General features: G+C 54.0%; 2 protein-coding genes across 12 annotated transcripts in view; one reads left to right on the top strand and one right to left on the bottom strand.

The window, feature by feature from the left end:
• Nucleotides 1–2,207: 2,207 nt before the first annotated feature.
• TMEM130 (transmembrane protein 130) lies at nucleotides 2,208–18,579 on the bottom strand. Of its 2 annotated transcripts, none has more exons than XM_031432492.2 (8): nucleotides 18,334–18,579; nucleotides 12,479–12,784; nucleotides 11,062–11,221; nucleotides 8,472–8,638; nucleotides 7,614–7,698; nucleotides 6,202–6,404; nucleotides 4,097–4,209; nucleotides 2,208–3,583 (listed from the first exon to the last, which is right to left on the bottom strand). In XM_031432492.2, exons 1-8 carry the CDS (start codon nucleotides 18,416–18,418, stop codon nucleotides 3,431–3,433), a joined length of 1,272 nt encoding a protein of 423 aa, XP_031288352.2. In that variant the 5' UTR covers nucleotides 18,419–18,579; the 3' UTR covers nucleotides 2,208–3,430. The 2 variants fall into 2 exon arrangements, with proteins under 2 accessions (XP_031288352.2, XP_031288351.2); XM_031432491.2 differs by having other exon boundaries at nucleotides 2,208–3,619; nucleotides 18,334–18,577.
• A 4,115-nt stretch (nucleotides 18,580–22,694) lies between these two features.
• Nucleotides 22,695–23,606, top strand: part of TRRAP (transformation/transcription domain associated protein) — a 97,024-nt gene continuing 96,112 nt past the window's right edge. For 9 of the 10 annotated variants that reach the window (XM_064478692.1, XM_064478693.1, XM_064478694.1 and 6 more), the window contains exon 1: nucleotides 22,695–22,804. The gene's annotated coding sequence lies outside the window, so the exon portion shown is untranslated. Of the gene's footprint in view, nucleotides 22,805–23,130; nucleotides 23,283–23,606 lie in introns of those variants that run through there. The other variant, XM_064478686.1, reaches the window with a different exon arrangement.

Here is a 23,606-nt window from a genome sequence, read left to right as displayed (position 1 = left end):
TAATTTTGAAGACACAGTCAGTACAGCTGGCGTTTTGAGAGGCCCACATGGGATACGAGAAAATCTGTGAGGCTCGCTGATGCAGAGTTGCAGGGGCTGCTAACAGCCCTGCCGTCTGGGGCCTGTACTCACTCACGGTGGAAGGCAGTGCCTTGATTTGATTACAGGTTTGTAGAAGTGAAGGTGCAGTTTCTCCCACCCAAGTTCATGAATTCTCTCCATGGATCCCTTGGGGGTCGGGCACCCCAGGTTAGGAGCCCCCGGCCCGGATCCTGCCTGGCTGCCCCAGGACCTCCTCAGCCTCTTGTCCTGCTGCCAAGCAGATTCCAGCCCAGTTTGCTCCTTCGGCCCCTGCCACACCTTCCACAGCCTGGCTGCCTCCCCCACCCCCACCCTCTGATTCCCCTCCTCAGCACGGGAGGAGGCATCATCCTCAGAAGGCAGCCCGGGGCTTCCTGGCTTCCCCGCTCTGATGATGAGCAAGGACCAGAGCTGGTTTCCTTCCCCCCCGCCTTTTTTTTAGCTGAAATATAGTTGATTACAGTGTGTTAGTTTCTGGTGGACAGCATAGTGATTCAATTATGTATATATTCTTTTGCATATTCTTTTCCATTATAGGTTATTACAAGATACTGAATATAGCTCCCTGTGCTATACAGTAGGTCCTTGCTGTTTATCTATTTTATATACCATAGTGTGTATCTGCTAATCCCAAATTCCCAATTCATCCCTCCCCTACCTTTCCCCTTTGGTAACCATGAGTTTGTTTTCTACGTCTGTGAGCCTGTTTCAGTTTTGTAAATAAGTTCATTTGTGTCTTTTTTTTAGATCCACATATAAATGATATCATATGCTATTTGTCCTTCTCCGTCTGACTGACCTCACTTAGTAAGATGGTCTGCAGGTGCATCCCTGTTGCTGGGAATGGGATTAGCTCATTGTTTTTTATGGCCGAGTAATAGTCCATCATAAAACCTTTTTTAACTTCTGTAAGACAAACACCTGATGACCCCTGTTTTTGCAGAGACGTAGCTCCCCTTACAGCCTGAAACACCACTTTTAAATTCTTCTGGGTGAGTTGAGTTTGTATTTTTTTTAATCCTGGTTCTCTTGAAGGCACGTGAAGAGACAGGGGGCTGTGCATTATGCCAGCAGGGAGTGGTTCTAAAATGACACCTGGAGGGGGAAAGGATATAGCTCAGTGGTAGAGTGCGTGTGTCGTGTGCATGAGGTCCTGGGTTCAATCCCCAGTGCCTCTGTTCAAAAAACAAAAACAAAAACAAATAACTCCAGCATCCAGGTTAGAACCTGCCCTTTAAAAAAAAATGGCGCTTGTCTATGGAGAACACTTTAAAATAAGTCAAGGTAACAACAGCCCCCTCCCCACCACCTTTCTCCAAGGTTACATTTGATCCTCTAACTGGTTATCCAAGGCATGTTTCCTTCCCGCCCCAGACCCCGACACAGCTGGCCCCTAGGTGGGAGGCCAGAGCAAAGGTGTGTGGCAGCATCCACCCCGCGTGCCAACGATGCTGAATTCTAAGAAAGCTCCCTAAATGACTGCTCGCTGGAAGTGGCACAGCACGGGTGGGGTCGGGGTCCATTCCCGTCCATGTCCAGCTCCTCAGGGCTTTGCAACTCAAAGTGTGGTCCTGGGACCCGCAGCACCTGTGATCTGCTTAGAAACGTGGAATCACAGGGCCCGCTCCAGCCCTTCTGCCTGAATACATGCTGTTTAACAAGACCTCCAGAGAATCTCACCATGTCCAAGTTCAAAACGCCTAGATGGAGATGGGAGGTTCTCACACTTGATGGTGCACTGGGGTTGCCCCGCTTCCTCAGGAGCTGATTCAGGTGTGGCGTGGGGCCCAAGGATCTGCATTTCCAGGTTCCCAGGAGTGGCTGACATCTTTCTCTGATCAAGAGTCCACCCCAGGGTCTCAGACTTGGCTGCACGTTGGAGCCACCCTGGGGCACCTGGACCCACCTCCGGGAGACCCTCAGGAGTCTGATCGTCTGTGATGCAGCCTGAGTGGCAGTTTGAGAACCAATGGCCCAAACCACTGACCCAGACCCAAGGTCCTAGACAGCGGCTCCATCCCAGCGCACCTGCCGGAGAACAGGATGGGGACGTCCGGGATCTGCTCTTGCTGCTTGCAAGGCCCAAACGTCCGTGTGTAGAAAAGAATTAGACTGGCCGCCTGGCATATGCTTGGCTATATTCAGGGCACGCAAGCTTTATTTGGCAATGGCAGTATTTCATGAGTGAGCGACACAGCAGTGGGAAAGCTGCTTTTAGCACAGAGTCTGAGAGCAAACGATGACAGCCACAGCCCCTGCCCCCGCCCCCGGCCCCAGACAGGCCCGCTTGTCCCCCACTCCTGCACCGCTGGACGGGGCCTCAGTGTGGTCTCCCTCTGCACCCATGACACACTCTCTGCACATGCTCTGCCTCCCCCAGGTTGCTGGGCCAAAGGGAGAGGAGTGGACTGGTCCCCCCACCACCGCCCTGGGCTCCTTCCAGTCCTGCCTCTTCTCAAGGCCACCCTGGGAGAAGCTGGAGGGCAGGGGCAAGACCACTGCCACCTCCCCACAGGGAACCCAAGCCTCCCGGCTTGATTCTTCTTTTCCTGCAAAGTCTTTTCCTCCATGAAAGTTTAACAGGGACTCAGTGAAAGAAGGTGCTATTTATAAAGCACTTTGCGCTCACATAGCATCAGCCCTGCCCCCGCCCAACCTTCAGCCAACAGTGTACTGGGTGTCCTTAGGATGGGACCCAGTAGCCCAGGGACAGTGCCCACAGGGAGGGGCCAGCTCAGGAGCGTTCGGGGCCATGTGAGAAAGGTCAGATTTCATTTCAGTTCTGTTTCAGGGAACAGCCCAGCAACCAACCAACTGATACAGAGGAAACCACCCGAAACGTCTGTGTGACACCTGTGTGCACTGCACGCCTGCCTCTGTATGTACGACCTTTCATGATGTGGCCTTAAATGAACCGTTTGGGACCTGCCTCCCGGCTCTCTGATGTGAGCAGGGCTCCCTGGGGGAGGGAAACGTGAACCCCAGATGGAAGGCAAATGAGCCAATAGGGGAGAAACAGGCGAGGGGTCACCAGGCACACCTAGGAGACAGCAGGGACTACGTCCGGTGTCAGTCCCACTTGGGGACTCTTCAAAGGCAAGGGGTGGGGTAGGGCTGATGGGGAGGGGCTGACGGCAGTGGCTGCACTGTACAGATGGACGGATGGCTGGGGGGTGTGACTGGTGGGGGGCTTGTGGAGGTGGCTGGACTGTACAGATGGACGGCAGGCCAGGGCAGATGGCCCTGCGTGTGCGAACCCCTCCTGCTGGGCAGTGGGCACCACCCTGCCCCACCCTGCCCGGAGTGCCCAGTCGGCAGTCCATTAACACTGAAACGGGGTAGGAGGTGCTCACACTGTGTATGTTTTGACAGATTTGTAGAGTGGGGGCAGCAACCCATGGTTCTCTCTGACGACTTCCAGGTACTCAGAGGGCGTCTCCAGCATGAAGGGCCCGCAGCACATCTGGCAGCAGCACCTGACCCCAGTGGGTGGCTCCGGGTTCTTGTCAGACATGGGGGAAAAGTCAAAATCAGCCACCTATGGTAAACAAAACCCCACGGGTCAATCACCCGCCCACCAGGAGCCTCGTCAGGTGCACTCCCAGGCTCAGGTGCCCGGCGAGGTGGCCTTACGAGCTCAGCTGCCCGGCAGCAGCGTGCACAGAAACGTTGTTCCGGCGCCGCAAAGCGCCTCCCTGTGCCTTTGGCTTTTCCGCTCCTGGGGCCTCTCCCTCTTTTGTAGGGAGAGTATTGAAGGTAGCCCTCTCCCTCACCTTCATGGGCACGGCTGCCCGGCAGGGAGCGAGCACAGAAGGAGGTAAGTTGTGTAGGAAGCAGCCAAGTCAACAATCGAGCCCCATTTACAGATGCCTCTCGGGCACATCACCCCCGCCCCAGGGCCTTGCTCTGACATCCAGACCACCTCCAGGACCTCTGGCCCAGCCCCTGTGCCCTCGCCACAGATCCTGTCCTGTCAGGGACCAGGAGTCCAGCCCCCACCCCACAAAACACCCACCTCCACCATGTCCTTCTGATGAGCGGCATTCCGCAGGGTCATGTACATGATGAAGGCCAGCATCATGGTGATAAGCGTGGCACAAGGGAAAGCGAAGACAGCTGGCTGGATGCCTGGGAGTGAGAGAGGGTGAAGTCACGAGCCTGGGTAGTTGGTGCTGAATGCTAGCTCTCCAGAGGCGGCGGCACAGGGGAGACAACACTCAGTTCACCAGAGCTTTTTTTCCCTTGTGTACATGCATCCTAACCAGGAAACCCAATAGGTAGATAAAGGATTTGGCAAAAACCAAGTTGGGGTGTGAGGGGTTTTAAAGTTTTACTTGATAGCAACTCTCAAGAGATGCAACAAAATTCCTCACCCCAAGTGTAGGCTGGACTTACGGTGCCTTGTTCCTAATGAATGCACAGGCCAGAGTGAGGACGTACGACTTCCTAATCTAGGCCGTGAAAGACCTAGCAGCTGCCTCCTCGTGGGTGCCCCGCGCGGGGGAAGGGAGCCAAGCTGTGAGGACACCCACGCAGCCCTGTGACCTGTCACAGCTTTCCAGCTTCTGCCAGCTCTGGGCTCACTTCCTGATCCTGTGGCCAAGAAGCCACATGGCAGGGCAGGAAGAGCTCAGTGTCTGGATTAGAGTCCTGGGTTCAAATCCTGGCTCTGACCAGGTGACCTGAGGGTAACACTGATCCACGAGGCTGCCACAGGGGTGTGTGCAGATGAGGGGAGAGAAGGCGCCAGGTGCAAGGCAGGTGATCAGCAAGTGCGGTTCCTTCTCCCTCTTCCCCCACCCTCCTGCTAGAGGCGCCACCACACACCATGAGGACCTGTTTCCCAAGGAAAGGCAGCCTTGATTACCTGTTGTGCTGTCCTCTCCAAGGAATTGCAGGGGGATCCCAGGCCCTCAGTGCCCAGGAGGTGCTGGGGGAGGCCAGGCCCAAGGCCCCCGGTGACGCCTGCAGGTCACAGAGTCTGCCTGGCCCACAGGGTCAGCCAGGGCCCAGAGAGGAATGTGACATCTGCCCAAGGGCTCAGATGGACTGGGGAGACTGGAGGTGACAGTGACGTACCTGGTGTACTTACACAGCCACCCTGGGGACAAGGGCAGCTGGCAGGGTTTCCCCTTTTGTTCTGTATAGGGTGGGACCTGACTGGGCACCTGAAAAGACCATCCCTTAGGGTACTGAGACTCTGTTTCCTCCTCTACATAAGAAAGCCCTTTTCTGGGGTCACAGAAGGGGCCTCCCCAGGAAATGAAGGGTAGGACCTAACGCTGTCATCAGCCAATCCCATGGCTGTAAGCCGGTGGCAGCACCTCACGATGGTCTGGGGAAGGGAATTCTGGGGGTGACAGCTGAGCACCTGATGAATGAGGGGCCTTACTGCGCAATTTCTGAGCAGCTCACACTCCCCGAGAGACTCACAGCAGCCCTGTGAGTCCAGCTCAGTCACCATAGGAGACGCTTGTTTTAGTGGTAGCAGCAACAGTGCCGAGATGGAGGGATGGGTGGGGGTGATGGCTCATTTAGTGCGAGGACAAGTGTGGCAGTGGTAATGTGGAAGGGACACTGACAGGATGATGGCAACAAGAGAGCTGAAGCTGGGACGCCGCTGGGGCAGCACAGCATGGATGGCATTGGCCCGAATGGTTGGTGCAGGGGCTGGTGGCAGGGGTGTTAACAGCCGTGCTGCTGGTGGTAAGGTGGTAGCAACGTCAACGCTGTCTCTGGCTCTTGAAGGCGCTGGAGTGTCTGTCTGTAGCAGGTGGCGATGGTGGCGACGGTGCAGGGCAGGTTGGCTGGCAGTAGTTAAGTTGGCTGCTGTTACTGCTAGTGGTGCTGGTGTTGAGGGTGGTGCTGGGGGAGCTGAGGGGTGCAGGTGCTGGGGCGCGAGAGCCGGTTGTTGATGGCACCAGCAGTTTGGGGGTGGTGCCGTGGGTGGTCAGACAGTGGTGTGGGTTGGGGCCCGTAGGGTTAGTGATGGTGCTAGCGCTGGTGGGGTCGGGTGTTGAGGTCATCGGTAGAGGTGGCCGGTGGCAGCACGCTGGTGGTGGTGGCAGGGCTGACTGGCTTTTGCTGCCTTTGTGGGGAGCAGAGGCAAGAGTCACTTACTGGAGGGCCACACCTGGATCTTGTGGTACTGATGCGTCTTGCTGATGGCGTTCTCGGCCCGGATGCTGAAGCAGTAGTCGCCAGGATCCCTGAAGATGTGGGTCAGGTTGTAAGCCGTGCTGTCCACTGACACCGGGTGGCACTCCCCTTCCTCCAGCGGGAGGCACTCGGGCTTGAGGCGCCAGCACACGTTCAGAGGGGGGCTGCAGGGAAACGGGGGTGTTTTGTTTCAGAAATGGCTCGGCAAGGAGTGTGAGTACAGACCAAGTCCAAGAAAGGCCAGGCGGTCATGAACTTCAGTGTCCTTTCCAGGACAGAACACCCAGCTGCTCTGGCCTCTGCTTCACACCCTCCAGACTGCAGACCACAATGGGACCCAAAAGATGGCCCTGGACCCCAAGGGGACGCCAGGCCAGTGAAGCAAACAGGAACATGCACAGACTGCTGGACGAGGCAGAACGAGTGCTCCAGTGACACACATGGTGTGCTGTGGAAGCACAGGGGACGGGTGAACATGTTCTTAATGAGGAGTCAGGGAGGGCTTCCTGGAGGAGGTGGCATTTGAGTAGGGTCTGAAAGGATAAGTAAGCTTTAGATGGGTTTGAAGGGGTTATCCATCTGCTACAGCATAGGCTCAGAATCTGGAAAACGCAGGTCCATCTAAGGAGTTCCAAGCGAGCATTCCTGTGTTACACAACCCCAGACCACAGTAAAACGCCCACTCAGCATCCAGGTCTGCCAAACACAGTGGCTTTCCACCCGCTCTCCGGGTACTAAGCTCTTGCATCCAAAGCCCCCTGAAAGCTTCAGAAGCCATCTCCAGCCCTTTGGCTCGTCTTCCTCTTCCTTGGCCACTCTGTCCCCTCCTGGTCTAGCTTTGGTTCCTTCTGACGTGTCCCCATGTCAGAGGATTGAGTGGGGTTGGTCCTTTCCACTAGAGTCCTTGAGGGCTGGGCCCTGACCACAGTTTTTCTGCAGCTCCATCCATCCCAGTGGCCCCAGAGAGAGGCTCCCTTGTAGGGAGAACACACCAGCATCTCTGTGTCTTATCAGTTACCACAAACTCAGACTAATGGTGGTCTTGGCAGGAGCAGGGACAGGCCCCACCCGAGACGGCTTGCTTTCCACGGGGCTGGCCAGGTTACATATGGAAGGCTCTTCACAGGAGAGGTCCCTCACCTGCCTTTGCCTCAATGCCCACATGGCAGACAGCCCAAGGCCAGCTCCCTCCCCCGGACCCTGGGAATGAAGCCATGCCCATGACTCTTCCATGGCATGGTCAAGGGTGGTCCCATCCCTCTGTGGGCTCCCCAACCTGGGGCCCCTCAGGGATGGAGCAAGGTCAGAAGCCTCTAATGGGGGGTGTGGGCGGGACCATAGGCCACGCACAGTGTACTCTGGGCTTCACTTACCTCCCCAGGAAGTTCAAGGTCACGATCATCTTTTGGAAGGTCTGAATTAAGGTGGGTCCCGAGACTTGGATGCCTTGAAGGGTTTCTGAAAGGCAGAGAAGACCTTGTTATACCTGGTGGCTGACGACAGCTGTCTCAGGGTTCCCGGGGCCCCGAGGCTGTGTGACCGCCACCCTGTCCTCCTCCTGCTTCTCCCCAAGGGCAGGTCACAGGTCACATTCAGGGCATGCCTTCCTGTCAGGAGCAGGTGCTGGAGCCGCTCAGAGTGAGGAAGCAGCAGGGCTCTGGCATGCAGGAGCCGGGGGGCTGGCTCAGGATAGCCCCCTCATCCCCCGTCATCTGTGCTGCGTGGGAGTGAGGGGAAGCAGCACCCCATTATCACACACTGCAGCACAACCGAGAAGCCTGCTGTAGCTACCCCCGCACCCCTCTCACCAAAGCCAGGAGAGGTGGGTCAGGGTGTCCCCTCCCTGTGCAGCAGACGGAGGCCATCCCAGCCCCAACAGGATGGTCCTTGACTGGCGGCCGAGGTAGCCAGGGAACAAGGAGTGATGGGGATGCACCAACTCACAGCACAGGGCCCAGACACTGGCTCTGGCTCTGGGTTCAAATCCCATCTCTGCCACTTGGTGGCCACCTGACTTCCTCTGTGGTCTTCAGTGCCCTCTTAGAAACTGGGTAATGACAGACCAATCAGGGGGCTTCCAGGGGAACAGAAGAGAGGCTGTGCATCTGAGCTCATCCCAGTGCCCCACTGGAGCCCCTCTGGTCTGTGTGTGACCCAGCCCTGGAAGGAGCGGTACCCAGGGTTCCCCGAGGGGCCAAACGCCCAACCCACACCAACCTCCAGAGACCCACCCTGCAGCTTCAGCGAGGCCGAAAAGTCGCCTGTCTTCTGCACGATCCTTTTCCCAGCATCCAGCGTTGCCTGCTCCCACTCCGCCACCACCTTGACCTTCACAGTGAAGGATCCAATGATGGAATAGTTATAATAGACTGTAGCATCTTCTGTTACCATCTGGGTGCTGTAAGGTGAAAGGGAGGACAGAGATGACAGAAGTGACTCATGTGGCTTCTTAGAGTCAGGGGTAGCTGTACAGTCAGCTACCAATGCCACGGGAGCAAAAATATCATCAGGGCAGCAGTCCCCAGAGCCGGCCAGGGCACGAGGTCAGCTGGGCCTGGGTAGAGTGGCTGCTGGTCATCTTTGTACGCGTAAGTTACAGGTGGGAGAACTCCTGGCAACAGGTCCCTGTGACCTGCCAGGAAGTGCTCGGCTCCCCCCAGCCAGGAACACGGGAAAGGCTACATGTTAGACAGGGAAGATCTGGGGAGGGGAGAAGTATAAACTTTGGAGTTAAGACACAACGGGCCTTGAATCTCAGCTCTAGATTTCCTATCTACATCACTCTGGCTTACTTTTCTCATCTGTAAAACAGGAAGAATTAGACCTCCATCACAGGTTACTATATAACATATTAAGTGTGTAATACGCTTCTTCCCTACAATTACCTGAATCTCTTCAAAAGGAAGTCTAGTAGGAATAAAGTATTCTTGTTGATTTGCTGATGCTCTTTATACATGAAGTTTATCTGACCTTTACCTATTCTGTATCTTCCAAATATTTTCTTCCAGTCTAACCTTTATATTTTGGTTTGATTTACTTCTTTCATACTCAAATTTTAAATCTGATGATGCCAAATTTGGCATTTTTTCCTTCATAGTTTCTGCATTTTATTTTTATTCTTTGAAATGCCTTCCTCACTGCCCGACTATTCAGTTGCAGGTGATCATCTACATTTCAATCTAGTCCTGGTTCATTACGTTTGCTATTTTAGATCTATCTGGAATAGCTTTTGTTAGGGATCAGATTGTTCTGTTAGGGATCAGATTTTTCCCCAGTTAACCAACTATCCCAGTACTGTTTATTAAATAATCTATCTTTATTCACTGGCTGGAGATACCACTGATATTATATATTACATGTGTATATAAACTTAGGTTTGTTTCTGCTTTTTCTATTCTCTTCCATTGAGCTACCTTTTCTTGCTGAAATTATTTGTAGCTTTTAAAATACATTTATGTATGAATTTCTAGACCCTTTTCCCATCCCCGTTCATCATCATTCTGCTTTTTTCATCATTTCTTTTTTTTCTGACAATATCGAGAAATTCTTTCTTCATTTTTAAAAGTCTTTTTAAGGTTCTCAGTACAACTTGTGGTTTTATTCATATAAATCCTACAATTTTAGGCTAACTTTATTCTCTCAGTTTTTATGTTTTATAGCTATTATGAAAGGTTTTTTTGATTGCCATTATATGGAGAAACCAGGAGTCTTTGTTCTGTAACCAGCCATGTTACTAATATCTCTTTTTAGTTCTAAGGTTTTTCAGTTGAGTCTCTTGTGTTTTCCAGGCAAACAGTACTGTTCTGCGTATATGATGATTCTTGTCCCCTCCTTTACAATAGCTGTATTTCGTTGGCTAGTCAAACATGTCCAATTGCAATAGAGACAGTGAATAGTCTTTAACATGAAAATAAATGCTGCTGATCAGTAAGGAGACTGTCCCCTCGCTTGAGACAGATGATCTTTATGTTATAAAACTACATATACATAAAACGTAATTATATACACATATATAACATGGTTATACATGGTTATGTGTATATGTTTGATAGCTATATATGGTTACGTATGTATGGTTTATGGTTATATACAGTTTTATAACAATATACACATATATATGTATGTATATACATTATGGGTAGGTTTATGTTTGTGTATATATGTATAAAATTATAATTTATACACAAAATTTAGATGACTTGTAGAATCTTTGTCACATTCCAAATATTATTCGTACTGGAATTTTTACTGGATTTGCATTAAATTTACAGCATAATTGGGAGGAAATTGACATCTTTATGACCCCTGGACATGGTGTCCATACTCATTTACTCAAAGCTTTGCCACTTCTCTGTAGCTCTGTCGCTCTCTTCACGCAGAATCTTTCCCATTTCCAGGTAAGCCTGACCGACCGCCACTCCCCGACCTGCAGCCCCTGCTGGCTTGCTCAGAGAGGAGGAATAAGGAGAAATGAGGCCAGACGCCTGAACTCTGCCAAGCACGCATTGTCACACGTGCGTTCGGCTGGCCAGGTCCCTCCAGAGTCAAAGGGAGAAAGATTCTACCCACCTTGACCTGCCTTAAAGGTCACTGGGCTCCAGTGACCCTCTCTGCTAGGGTGCAAGCACCTTGAAGGCAAGTCCCAAGCCTGACTCACACTGGTCCTCATGCACCTCAAGCTCGGCACAGGTGCTCAAGGCATGTTTGGGGTGAGGGAGAGTGGGCGGGTGAAGGTGGGAGAGTACAGAGCACTCCGTGTGGGATGACAGGCCCACCAGCCATGGACCAAGGCTTTGGGGCATCAGTGGGATAAGGACATACCCGTCTCCAAAGTCCCAGCTGTAGAGAAACGAGGCGGCCTTGAAGAAGTTGCTGGGGTCGTGGAGGAGGAAGGAAACTTTAAGGACTGTCTTGGTGAGGTAGGAGCTGGGCCAGGGCAGGGAGGTGTTCTGGGTGACGAGGAGGTTCCCCACGAGGAACTCTGGGAGAGAGAGACCAAGGGAGCGTGAGTCCTCCGAGGTGGAGGAGTGATCTCACCTGCCCGCTGTCAGGACAGCCGCAAGAGAGGACCCCCGCAGGTCCCTGAACGTAGAGGCATATGCCCCCCCAAAAAGCATTGCCCCTGCTGCATACCCACGATAAAGACCCACGGCCTGTGCTACACACATAGTTCCTCTCTTGTACCCCTCTCACAGGACCCTGAACTCTCTGGCACAAAGGATGCCCAGAGCCAGCCAGAAGGAAATGCACGGGCTTTGAAAGCCACTCTTAGGAAATACTTCAAAGTATGAGATGAGCCTAGAAAAATGAGCATTTCTCCTGATCGCATCTCCACACCCAGTGTGCTGGGCTGGGCGAGGAAGACTGTTCTGTGCCTCCTTCTCTTAAAAAAAAAGAAATTAAGAGCTGATTTTTTTTTTTCACCACAAAAGCAGAAAGTAAGGTGTGTTCAATAAAGCTCATTTGGAAATGGATAAAAAATGGAATGAAAACAGAAGAAACTGCCTATCACTCAAAACACAACCATGGTTGATGTTCTGAAGAACTGCAAAGTATCTATGAGCACATGTTTAAGGGGCACATACATTAAACACAGCTGATCAAGTAGGTTATAGAATTTTGAGTTTGGAGTTTTTAAATTCCCTCAGGCTGTAACACACACTTTGTAAAGGTCATTATTATTCATTATGCAAATTATATCAATATACTTAACCAGTCCCTTTAGAGTTGCATACTTAGCTTAGTCCTGTTTTCTTCTGTTATAAAAACTGCGATGAACATCTTTGTGCATAAACCATTACCCAAAGGGAGGTTTATTTCCCAAAGATAAATTGTCTAATAGGTTGTAAATACCAAGAAAGCAGGGAGTTCTTGGAAAAAGAAGGGTGGGGAAGGTGGGAGGGAGAAAGGAACGGAGTGGGGAGAGGGAAAGAAAGAGAGAGAAAGAGAGAGAATGAGAAAGAATGGGCCAAAGACTGAAATAGTTTATAACCATCAATATGTATCAATCAGTGGTTCTCCAAACGGTTGTATTCATTTATAGCCCCAGAAAGTGTCCATTTCAGCACAACCCTGCCAGCAGTGGGTATTACCATTTTTTCTGCTCCTTTGTTACCTTGACTGATAGCAGCAAAGGAACCATGAGTCAAATCTGCATTTATGCAGTTATTAGCCAGACTGGATGTTTTCTCAGTGCCAAGGGTCTGAAGGCAAATCAGCAAGCAGGGAAGTTCCTCACCTGTGATGGGGAGGACGAAGAGGCTCCTGGCCACGGGCTGGCACATCCAGCAGTCGGCAGTGGTGACCCAGACGGAGACAGGGAAGTCCCCGGCCGTGTTCCCCACGGCGCGGATGGTGGAGCTGAATGCCTCGTCTGTCTTTCCCGTGAGCAGCAGTGGGGTGTGGAGCCAGTGGAAGCGGTAGAGGTGGGCGCTGGCGGGCAGGACCAGGCTGCCATTGTCGTCAGCCACCAGGCTGGCCGTGATGGTCACCTCTGCCCCGGTGGTGGCGGGACCATCAGCGGTGAGGCGGAGTTCATACAGGTCTAGGAGCCCAGAAAGAGGCTACGTTTCAGGAGGGGGCGTGGCAAGGAGCCCCACTGTCACCCTCTGTACTGGTTTCTACTATTCTCTTTTACAGGTGGAGAAACTGGGGCCCAGGCAGCTCAAGTGACCCACCCAAGGGTCACACAATTAGTTCATTGTCGGGGGAGGGTGTAGCTCAGAGGCAGAGTGCATGCTTAGCATGCACCGAGGTCCTGGGTTCAATCCCCAGTCCCTCCATTAAAATACTTAAGTAAATAAATAAGCCTAATTACTTCCTGCCAAAACAAAAAATTAACAATTAGTTCACTGTCAAGTTGGGATTCAAACCCAGGTCTGACCGACTGCAAACACATGCTCTTTCCAGTGTCCGCAATTTACATTTTCTTCCCATGCCAGCCGAGCGGGACCGAACAGAGCACGTGTATGCTGACCTGCTCGGGCTTCTTAGCTCTGAAGTGACTGCCAAGGCACATCACAGGTGGCACCACTGTCGCTGCTGCCCAGAAATAGCCCTCATCAGCCACCTCTTTTGGACTAATCTTTCCAGGTCAAACAAAATTCCAATTTGAAACACAAAGCTGAGTCCGGACTAGAGGCCTAACGCCTTGATGGTGGTAGAACAAGCCTCGGGGAGGAGGTTCACTGGGATCCAAGCCAAGCGTCCTTCTCTCTTGGTCTCTGTTTCTAAATCTATAAAGTGAGAGGTGCTTCAGCTGCTCTGCCCAACAGGGTAGCCACTAGCCACACGTGGCTACTTAAACTTCGATTTAAAAGAAACAAACTTAAAACCCACTGACTCAGTCGCTGTAGCTGCATTTCAAGGGCTCAACAGCCACGTGCAGCTGAGGATCACCAGAGCAGACAGTGTAGATACAGGAGATCTTCATTGTCCCAGAAAGTTCTATTCAACTGCACTGCTCTGGGTGAACCCCAAGATTCCTGGCAGGGCCAGCGCTGGAGTTTTGTGATTCCAGCTGAGTCAACTCCTCGGGGAACTTGAACTGAAATACTAGGAATACAGCCCTTCCAGGCAACCCAGGAACCCATCTCACGGGCTGCAGGCAGAGACCAGGGCCTGGAGCACATGGAATAGAAGCCAGATAAGAGGCCTTTTAAATAACACTCCTCTCCTGACCCACTCACTGAAGGGAAGACTAACTGTATTTATCTGAAAGTAAAGTATAAAATTTTTTTTAAAAATGGAATAATCAATAGAACCACTGTTACCACACTTGGGCATTTCCTACTATTTTTTTTAAAAATTATGCTCTTACTCTGAAATTATATATTCCATTGTTGTTTCCTTCCATTCTGTATCACAGGAATTCTCCTAAGTCATTTATTCTTCAATTGCTTTAGACTGCTGCAGATTTTGTCATATTAACAAAGTAAGGGTTTAAAAATAAGGTTTGTTTCCATCATGAAAGTAATACACATACATAAAGAATATGAGAAGTGTCCCCTGCCTCCCAAACACAACAGCTGCTGTCACACTGCTGTCCTCCTGGTTCTTTTTCATGCACGGAAGTTTTTAATTTAGTCATAATCACACTCTGCACACAATTCTGAATTACTTTATTCCACACGGCAACACATCAAAAGCATGTCGGCAGTCCCGCTGGTGGGAACTTCAGTATTTGCATGAGGATCCCTCAGGCAGGTCTGTCTTAATTCCCAGCATCCTTCACTCTTGTCAATAGCAGTACCATATGTCTTGGTAACTATTTTCCTGTCATTTGTAATTTTCCTTTGCAGATGAGACTTCTGGAGGGCTGGAGGCTAGAGAATGTCCAGCCTGTGGCAGTGCACATCCGGGTGAAAGAGATGATGCCGAAGGCAGGAGGGGCCGAAAGCCCCCCTCAGCTCATTTCCCTCACTCCCATCCATCTCCCTGGACACACGCACCCCTTCAGGGGCTTCCGGTACCTCTTAAATGCTGATGGAACCCTGTGACGTTGACCAAGTTTCCACTAAGCAATACAGTAGCCACTAACCTCGTGCTGTTAAGCTTAACTTAATCAAAGTGAATTACTTAAACGTCATTCATACGAAAAATTCAGTTCCTCCACTGCACCAGCCACATTTCAAGTGCTTCACAGCCATCTGTGGCTGGTTGCCACTCTCCTGGACGGCACAGGTACAGAACATTTCCTCCACCACCCAAAGTTCTGTTGGCCAATGGGGCTCTAGATTTCTCCCTTCCCAAACTTACCACTGGCCTAGAACTCTCCATGGGGGTTAAAGGAGCCAGCTGTCCTGAATCAATTCCCAGGTCTCTTCCACTCTAACTCGTTCTCTCCATCATTACTAACATTGCCAACGGTCAGCATTCAGCCCCCTCTGGATGGATTACTGCTCCATCCTGTCCTTGACCCTTGGCCTCTCATCCTGCCCTACTCTCAGCCACCCCAACAACAAGCTTCCAGCACAGTTCATCTGATCATGGGCCAGCCTCAGGGTGGATGGTGTTGATTCCCATCCTGGCATGCCCACGCTGTAGCTTTTACCCTTTAACTTTTGCAGTTCCCCCCCTGCCACGTGCTGTGTCCTTCCTAGCCTCAGGACCTTTGCACATGCTGTCCCCCCTGCCTTTCCTTCTTCACCGGTCTGTCTGTGGATATAACCTCTTCCAGGAAGCCTTCCCTGAACCCTTCCCCTCCTCGGTGCTCTCCCAACAGCCCGAGCACACAGCTGTCACAACCCCCGTTGGAATGGTTCCCTCATCTCCCCCAGTGCACTGCAGGCTCCTTCAGGGCAGGGCAGGAGTCAACTCCATCTCCCTCATGCCTAGCCAAGGGCTTGGCACACAGGAGGGGTTCTTCACTGTGCTGCGGAGTGGCATCTGGAGAGAAGGGTGTGGCAAAAGGACCAGCCCACCTGGCACTGCCCCAGGAAACTCTTCACTCAGGTGCTACTGTCTGAACCCTTTCCTTGGGCCCTACCCCACAGCTGGTGGGGGACCCAGAAGTATAGGACATGCCCTGTGCCCTTACAGGCTCACAAGAGATCTGCTGGGCTCAGCAAAACTGGGAGGTAAGTAAGTTTGCCCTCAACTGTGCCCCGTTCGCCTTGCAACCACGCTGCCTGCCCCCACTGGGGACTCTGGCTCCAGCCTTTCCCCTTGCCCACCTCACACATTCCTGGTTCTTAATGCTTTTCCTTGGGGCCATATTTTGGATTATAAAGTCATTTGGGCTAGCCTCACAGTGTCTCAGTCCCAAAGAGAGAATCCCAGACACAAAAGATTCTCCAGGAAAACACAGTGTGTATTTTATACGGAGGGACCCAAGTCCCCAGAGTCCCCTAGGGGATAGTGCTCCTGCCTGGGGCCACAGAGCAAATCTGCACTGCCCCAGGCTGAGTCCCTTTGGCTGCAAGGCAGCATTTGACCAGGCTGCCGCAGAAACAGGTGCTTATACGAGAGGCCACCTCCTCCTTTCTCCCTCTTGCTCCTGCCCACCCTCTAGGAAAGAAGCGTGGGCTAGAGCAAGGCTGGCAGGTGGCAGGGACATTTGGCTGCATGCTAATGGCCATCTAGCATCTGCAGCTAGATGGGTGCATGTCAGCACGACGCAGATTCGTTGCCAGGGGAATAGAATCAGGAGGGCAGCCAGCTCAGCTGGGAGGAGGGATGGGGTGGGGGAGGGGCGGGGCTGTGGCTACAGACACTGGCCCAGCTCCTGGGAGCCCCCACCACCTGTCCAGACACTGGAGGCTCCAAGGGCACTTTTCTCAGGCTTGTTTTTAAACAAAACAAAACAGAAAAACGTGTTTCACAGCCCCTGGGTGATGCTGCCTCTCTTCCGCAGGGCCAGAGGTGTCCAGGACATCCAGGCTGAAACAGACCATGAAGGCTTTACCATGTGTGGCTGAAGGAACCAATCCCAGGTCTGGTTCTCTACCCATCCAAACCCATCTCTCCAAGTTCATAAGCCCAAGTGACAAGGCCGTAGAGTACAGAGCTGCCCAGGCAGGGGCTTAGGGGCTCCACAGGTGCCCAGTGCCCCAGACCTGAAAGGGCCAAAGCAAAAAAGCAAAGCAGCAATAGCCACAAAGCAGGCCCCACGGAGGGAAACCAGCAGGCCCCCAGGGCCGCCACCTGGAGCATGCACATCTTCCCTGACTGCACAGCCTGCAGGGCCCCGAACATTCTAGAAAAGGGCTACAACAGCCTTTTCATACTGCACATATAGACAGCCCCAAACACTTCCCCAAGGTACCTCTGAAGTCTGACAACATAGCCTGGAACTCATTAATGGTCCAGGACACAGACTCTGACTCCAACGTCGGGTACAGTAAGCACGCCAAGCTGGCAGACCCAGACCCCAGGAAGGGAGGAAGTCCTTCTGAATCTCTTTTTTCCCCTGTCGGTTCTCCCCAACCCCATTCCCAGCTATTCTGATTGCATCATGGGTGCAATAGGCCAGGCTGGGAACCACACAAGACTTCCAAAGAAATAATTCTCCCTGCCCTGGCTTTGGGCGGGGGGCAGGGGGTAGTTTAGACCACATAGATAATTTCTGGACACACGTAAACCAAATAGACAAGAGACCACATTTCTATATGAATTTCTAGGGGAGAGCAGATGATCCTGACCAAGGACAATTCCCACAAAATCCTCTTAATTTATCCCTACAATTGAAGGGTTTTAGTTTACCTCGTGGCTTTGATTTCACAAGTTTGCATTAAATCTCTTCCTCTCTCTAACATTCTTTTAAAGTAGGGGGCAGGGAGCGGTAATGAAAAATGTTGGATAATGTTTAACACCCACCCAATAGCTACCCACATCCCAACTGTCCCCCGACAACTCTTCAGTCTGGGTCCTTTTTTTTTTTTTTTTTTTTCTTTTGTCGCCAGAATGGGGCAGAAAAGTTGGTGCTGGCGCCTTCGGCGATGAGGAGGTAGGGTGGTAGAAAGTGGACCCGGGGGACGCGGGGTGGGACCCGGCAGAACCAGCTCGGGTCCATTTTGGAATTCATTCTCAGAGAGGAAATGGCAGACTGGCTTCCTGGGCTCTAAAATCGCACTCTTCCCGAAGCCAACACAAGCAGGGTGGAAAGCCTCTCCAGATAAGGCGACATTTTAAGGCAAAAACGCTGCTCTTCTGGCAGCCTGGCCGCGTTCTCCGGGGGCTGTGGCGTGATGAGCGACCCCGGGCGGTTCGGGTCTCCCCGCAGCGTCCTCCCCCAGCCCCAGCGGCCGCAAGGTTCCCAGGCAACGGCATGGATGCGCCGGCCACCGTGCCGTTCCCGGGGCTGGGCCGATCTAGAGGTGGCGGCAGGAACGAGGGGCGCGGGAGACCCCTCAAGTGCCGGGTGACTCCAGGGTGGAGGGACAGAGAGGGCTGTCCGGCGCGGGGCTGGCTGTGCGCCCCTCCGCAGCGCGCCGCAGGGCCCTCCGGGGAGGAGGGAGGTGCGCGCAGGGCGCAGGGCGCCACCTCCGCATCCCCGGCTCCCGGCGAGGCCGCCCGCCCGAGACGGCCCCGAGGCCCCGGGCGCGCTGCGGCTCCAGGAGGGCGGGCGGGCGGCCAGCCCGCGCGGCGCCTTACCTGCGGCCACCCTAGCCGGGGCCAAGGGCAGGAGGCAGGCCAGCCAGAGCATGCGGCTGAGGCGCGGCCAGAGGGCCGGGGCCATGGCGGCGCCAGGAGCAGCCGGAGCGCAGAGACGACGCGGCTCGATTCGGCAGCGGCGGCAGCCGCTCCTGGGGCGCGCGGCGCGGGCTGTGCGGGGAGCAGCGGGCGCGGCGCTCGCTCGTCCTCGCCGCGGGACGCCGTGTCGCTGCGCGCCGCCGCCACCGCCCACAGCCCGCCGCGCCGACCCCTGCCCACGTCAGCAGCGTCGCGCCCCCTCCCCGCGCCCTCCCTCCTTTCGCCGCACCCCGCCTCTCCCCACCATCCTCCGCCTCCTCCCCAGTCCCCGCTCCTGCAGCCTGCGCCCCCTCCCTCCCTCCCCTCGCCGCACCCCTCCTCTCCCCTCGATCCCCACTCCCCTCCCGGGTCCCCGCTCCTTCAGTCTGTGCCCCCTCCCCTCCCTACGTCGGTGCCCGCGCCGGCGGCTCTGACTTAGCGTCCCCAGAGGCGCGCGCACCAATGCGGAACCTCCAACAGGCCCCTTTGGGCTCTTTCTCCAGGTGCCTTGCCCCTTCGTGACGCACACGACTTGGAGATGCGGCTCTTCATTCAAGAAGCACCGAACACCTGCTGTGTGCCAGGCACTGGGCAGTGGGCCTGAGAACACCTCGTGTCCCGGAGAGAGGGGCTTGAGTGCAGGTGCCCAGGTGCAGGAGCTGGGACCGATGCCTTTCTTCAGTTTACTCTCTCTGCATGTGCTGTAAAATGGGACTTGTGCTCATACCTGGGCCCACAGCGACATCGCTGTCACTGATGGCCTTGCGACACTCAGGCAACTGCGACGGAGACCACTCCTTGGACACTCCTTGGCCTAAGCAGACTATCTGCCATAACAGAATAGAGTGTCTTTTCTCCTAGAAGATAGCCTGGCTGATCTTAAAGACTGAACACCGGCAGCCTGGATCCTGGTCCCAGCTCTACCTCTACTGTATACTTGGCAAGGGATCTCCCCCCAGAGGGAGGGGTTTGGATGGCTCCTCCCACCTGGCGGGCACTGATGGGACCACGATTGCAGGACAAGCTGCATGGGAGTGAAGGCACCTTCAGGACAGCTGTGGGGTCCCCTGAGGATGAGCCCCACTGGCATCTCACTGTAATGGAGGCAGGAACAGATTTGAGTGAGTCCCCTTAGGAAAGTTACAAGTGTAACATTATTACATTGAATAGCTACAAGGGCCACAGATAGTCCGTCTCATTGATGTCACAGACGCCACCTGCAAGGCCACCCTGAAGCTGATGTTGATGTGACTGTGACCCCTCTTTGCCTAATTCTCCACAGGTTATCACCCCTCACCCCCAGGAACCCTCCCTCCTCTGGGCTCTCACAGCACCTGTCTTGATGTAAATTCTTGTCGCTGAAAATCTTTCTAAAGCAGGTTAGTCAGTCTCTTGGTCCTAGCAAGCTGGTATAATGAAATCTCCCTTTGGTAAGAGAAGGGCAACAGCCCTAGGGTTAATACTCCTACCATAAATCCTCATTGCCCTGCACGAGAAATGTAACTGGGGAATGGGGGCTACTGAGCTGATAAAAATCTCTCAGCTCTGGAGAGGCTTTTGGGGTTAAATCCTATGGTAGTTTGGAGGGGGCAAAACAGAGTTCAGGGTGATCTCTTTGTGGAATTATCGTGGCTCTGCTAGGGCAGCTGGAAGTTTTCAACCTCAGGACATGCAGTCACCCTGCTGAAACCCACAAGAGACCTCTGGAGGATTTATTAATTCATCATGGGGGAAGGTTCTTATCATAGGGTGGAACCCTTATGCCCAGCTTCCAAGAAGCCCAACAGGTGAAGCAAAGGGAAGCAGGGACTCCAGCACACCAGGGGACAGTGGAGGGAGGATGGCTTCTTGGTGGCTCTGGAAGGTGAGGCTGACGCCTTGTGCCCGACCCAGTCCAGGCAGAGACCACCTGTGCAGATTGCTCGTGCCCACCAGAGTGAACATTTTGGGGCTCCCTGAATTCTTTTTAGCTTTCCAGCTGATCCTGCCCTATCCATTCATACAGTATTATTCCAAACAGGGTACACATTTATATGCATGTTTATGAACTGAACCATGTCCCCTGAGAAATTCCAATGTTAAGGCATAACCCACAAAGTGACTGTATTTGGAGGGACACAGCACCTTTAAAGAGGTAATTAAGGCTAAATGAGGTCCTAAGGGTGGGGCCCTAATCCAATATGATTGGTGTCCTTATAAGAAGAGGAACAGACACCAGAGAGAACATGAAGAGGTCATGTGTGCACACAGTGAGACACTGGCTGCCTACAAGCCAAGAGAAGAGGTCTCAGAATGAAATCTACCTTGGTGGCACCTTGATCTTGGACTTATCAGCCTCGAGAACTGTGAGAAGTAAATTTTTGTTGCCTAAGTCACCTAGTTATTAATACTTTGTAATAGCACCTTGAGCAGACTAAGACAGCACCCAGTGGGCAATGGGAATACATTGGTGAAGAAAGACAGAAAAGGAGCTTACTGTCTAGGAGGGAAAACATGGTAAATGAGTAAATAAGTAATTTCAGATTCTAAAGAAAATTCCACTATTATGAGAGACAGTGGAGGGAGGAGGCAGTGGTGTTCTTACACTGGACCTTAAGAAAGGGCTCTCTGAGGAGATGACATCTGAGCTCATCAAGGACGACAAGGAGCCAGCTTTGTGCCTTTGAGGGAAGAACATTCCAGATAGGAGAATTAGCTTCAAAGGTCCTAGGTGGGCAGGAAGCACGGCGAGGCCATTGTGGCTGGAACACCAAGAATGAGGTTGGGAGGTGCACAGGGTCAAGGATTGAGGATAAGCTGAAAAGTCTTTGGAGGGTTTTAAGCAGAGGAGGGGCATGATCTAATTTATCTGATAGGGATGAAGTTGGCACTGTCCCCAACCTCTAATTCAGGAGATAGACAAGAAAACAGGCAAAAATCATAGCGGTGTGATGGGTACTTTCCTAGGAGAAGCTAAGGCTGTGGGAAAGTAGGAATTTCACCAATGTTACCCCTAGGCCTAACTGTAGGTCTTTATCACATGCAACTAAACTGAAACTTATTAAAGGATTTGTCTACTGCTGCTTTTTTTCTTCACCCTCCAAACAATATTAAACAACCTCGGTTAGCACACTGGTTCCGGCCCTCAGATTTTTCAACATTCCCAAACTTTAGACCTACTTTTTGGGGGTGGCGGTGGTAGGATCAAAGAGGATTTTGCTCACAAGTAGGCAGCTTCTCCCATGGGGGAAGCAGTGTTCAGACCCACTTGATTTCTCCTGGGGCAGAAATAATTGGTACTAAATACATCCACTTACAGTCCCAGCACTTCAGCAGAGGCTTGTTCTTGAGTGACATTAAACAAGAAAGGAGCATGTCTCTGAACAGGGCACCTTTCCTCCATGATATGCAGAAACTGCAAGCTGCTTATTACCAGGTGTGAAATGTACTGTCTGAGAAGGGAACACAAAGATTTTGGTGAGCTAGTGATGATGGAGGCAGGTGGGAGGGGCGTGGAGGAAGGAGGTAAGTACTGTCGGGAAGGGGCAGGAGGTGGAGCCAGGTCTTGGAGGTGGTAGAGGTAAGTCAGGTCATCACTTTCACGTTCTGTCCATCAACCACTCTTCATAGATGGAGCTGTAGGTGAGGCCGACAGTTCTTTTCTCTTCCAGGGCCTCTTGGTTCAGCCCACGCCACCTCACCTGGGCATCAGGGCCCAACTCTCCCCTCCGTTTCCTGGTTACTCTGGCCCAGGGCGGAAAAGCGGTCCTGTGCTGTCTAGCACCTGAGCAGGACGGCCACCTCCGGGCCAGAACACTAGGGCTTTCCTTTGCTTACAGGCTCTCCGTCTGTCTGCAGCCTTCGCCTTTCCAAAGACCCTCCTTACCTCCTCTCCCTCCCTGGGCTAAGAAAGACCCCAGGACCGGAGTCGGGGAGAAAACCCCGACCTGCCTGCCACGTTCAGTTCAGGGGTGGGCTCTTACCGGGCCCGACGGCCACCTGCTGAAGAAGCGTCTCGGGTGCCCAATGCCCCGCAGCAGCCCTCAAGCGTCCCTCCCCACCCTCCAGGCTCCTGCGAGGGGACTTCGTGTAGAAACAGAGAGTCCAACCAAAGCCTGCGTACCTGCCTTCCCCCTCCTCCCCGCCCGCGGCCCCGCCCACGCGGACGGAGGTTTAAAGGGCCGGGCAGGCCCACCCGGGCGTGACGCCCTTCGCCGCTCCCGCCGCCCGCCCAGGCCGCACCCATTTAGGGGCGGCGCGCCGGGGCCTAGTCCTCCCGCGGCCGGCGCGGCCTCTTTAAGCGGGGGCGGGACTGCGCGCGGCGGCGGCGGCGGCGGCGGCGGCGGCGGCGAGAGCTGAGCTGGGGGTCGCCGGCCGGGGCTGCAAGAGTCCGGCCGCCGACCGGACAGTCGGGGTAAGCACGGATAGGCGCGGGAGGACGGCGGAACGGCCCCGGGAAGCGCGCGCGGCGGCTCTGACGGATGGGGCCCGGGCACGGGGAGGCCTCTGCGGCGCGGCGGCTCCGCGGAGCAACGGAGGGAGGCTCCGGGCGCCCCGGGGTCCCCTCCTCAACCGGGGCCCAGTCCGGGCGGCGGGGGCCGACGGCGGCCCTCAGACCGCCGCCGCTGACTGGCCGGGCGGGGGAGCGCCGGGAGGCGGAGGGCCAGCGGCGCGGGAATTGGCCCTTGGCGCCCGCCGTAGCTCGGCCCGGGAGGCGGGCGCTGGGTGTCCGGCGACGGTGACAAAAGGAGGGAAGCCGAGGGCCGTTTGAGGCCGGGAAGATAGACCGTTGGGTCGGGGAGCCATCCCCCCGGAGGCGCTCCCGGCTGGCCTGGCACCTCTTGGCCTCCACGCAGGCACCTGGCTCTCCTGGCAGGGCGCGGAGAGAGAAGGTAGCGGCGGCGACAGCGCCCCCTCCGGTCCGGCGGCGCCGCCTCAGGCTGGGCTCGGCGCGGCGGGGCGGGGCGGCGCGGCGGGGCCGTTTGTCGGGAGCGGGCGCGGCGTCGGCTCCGGGCTTCCCACCAGGGCCGGGACGCGGGGCAGGACCGAAGCCAGGCCTGGACCTTCGGCCTTGGCGGTCTTGGAGCTGCTCTTCAGCACGCAGGAGGGACGGGATGTTTCCCCTCAGCCCCTCCTCCCCCAAGACCCTCCAGGCCCAGTCTGTCGAGGCCCCTGGAAGTGGGAGAGTTGACGCCTTCAGTGAAAAAGGCCCCTTC

Source organism: Camelus dromedarius, chromosome 24, assembly GCF_036321535.1.
Source record: "Camelus dromedarius isolate mCamDro1 chromosome 24, mCamDro1.pat, whole genome shotgun sequence".
NCBI classification, from domain to species: domain Eukaryota; kingdom Metazoa; phylum Chordata; class Mammalia; order Artiodactyla; family Camelidae; genus Camelus; species Camelus dromedarius.
The sequence above is the reverse complement of the archived record's forward strand: the minus strand, read 5'-3'. Positions and strand labels throughout refer to the sequence as shown.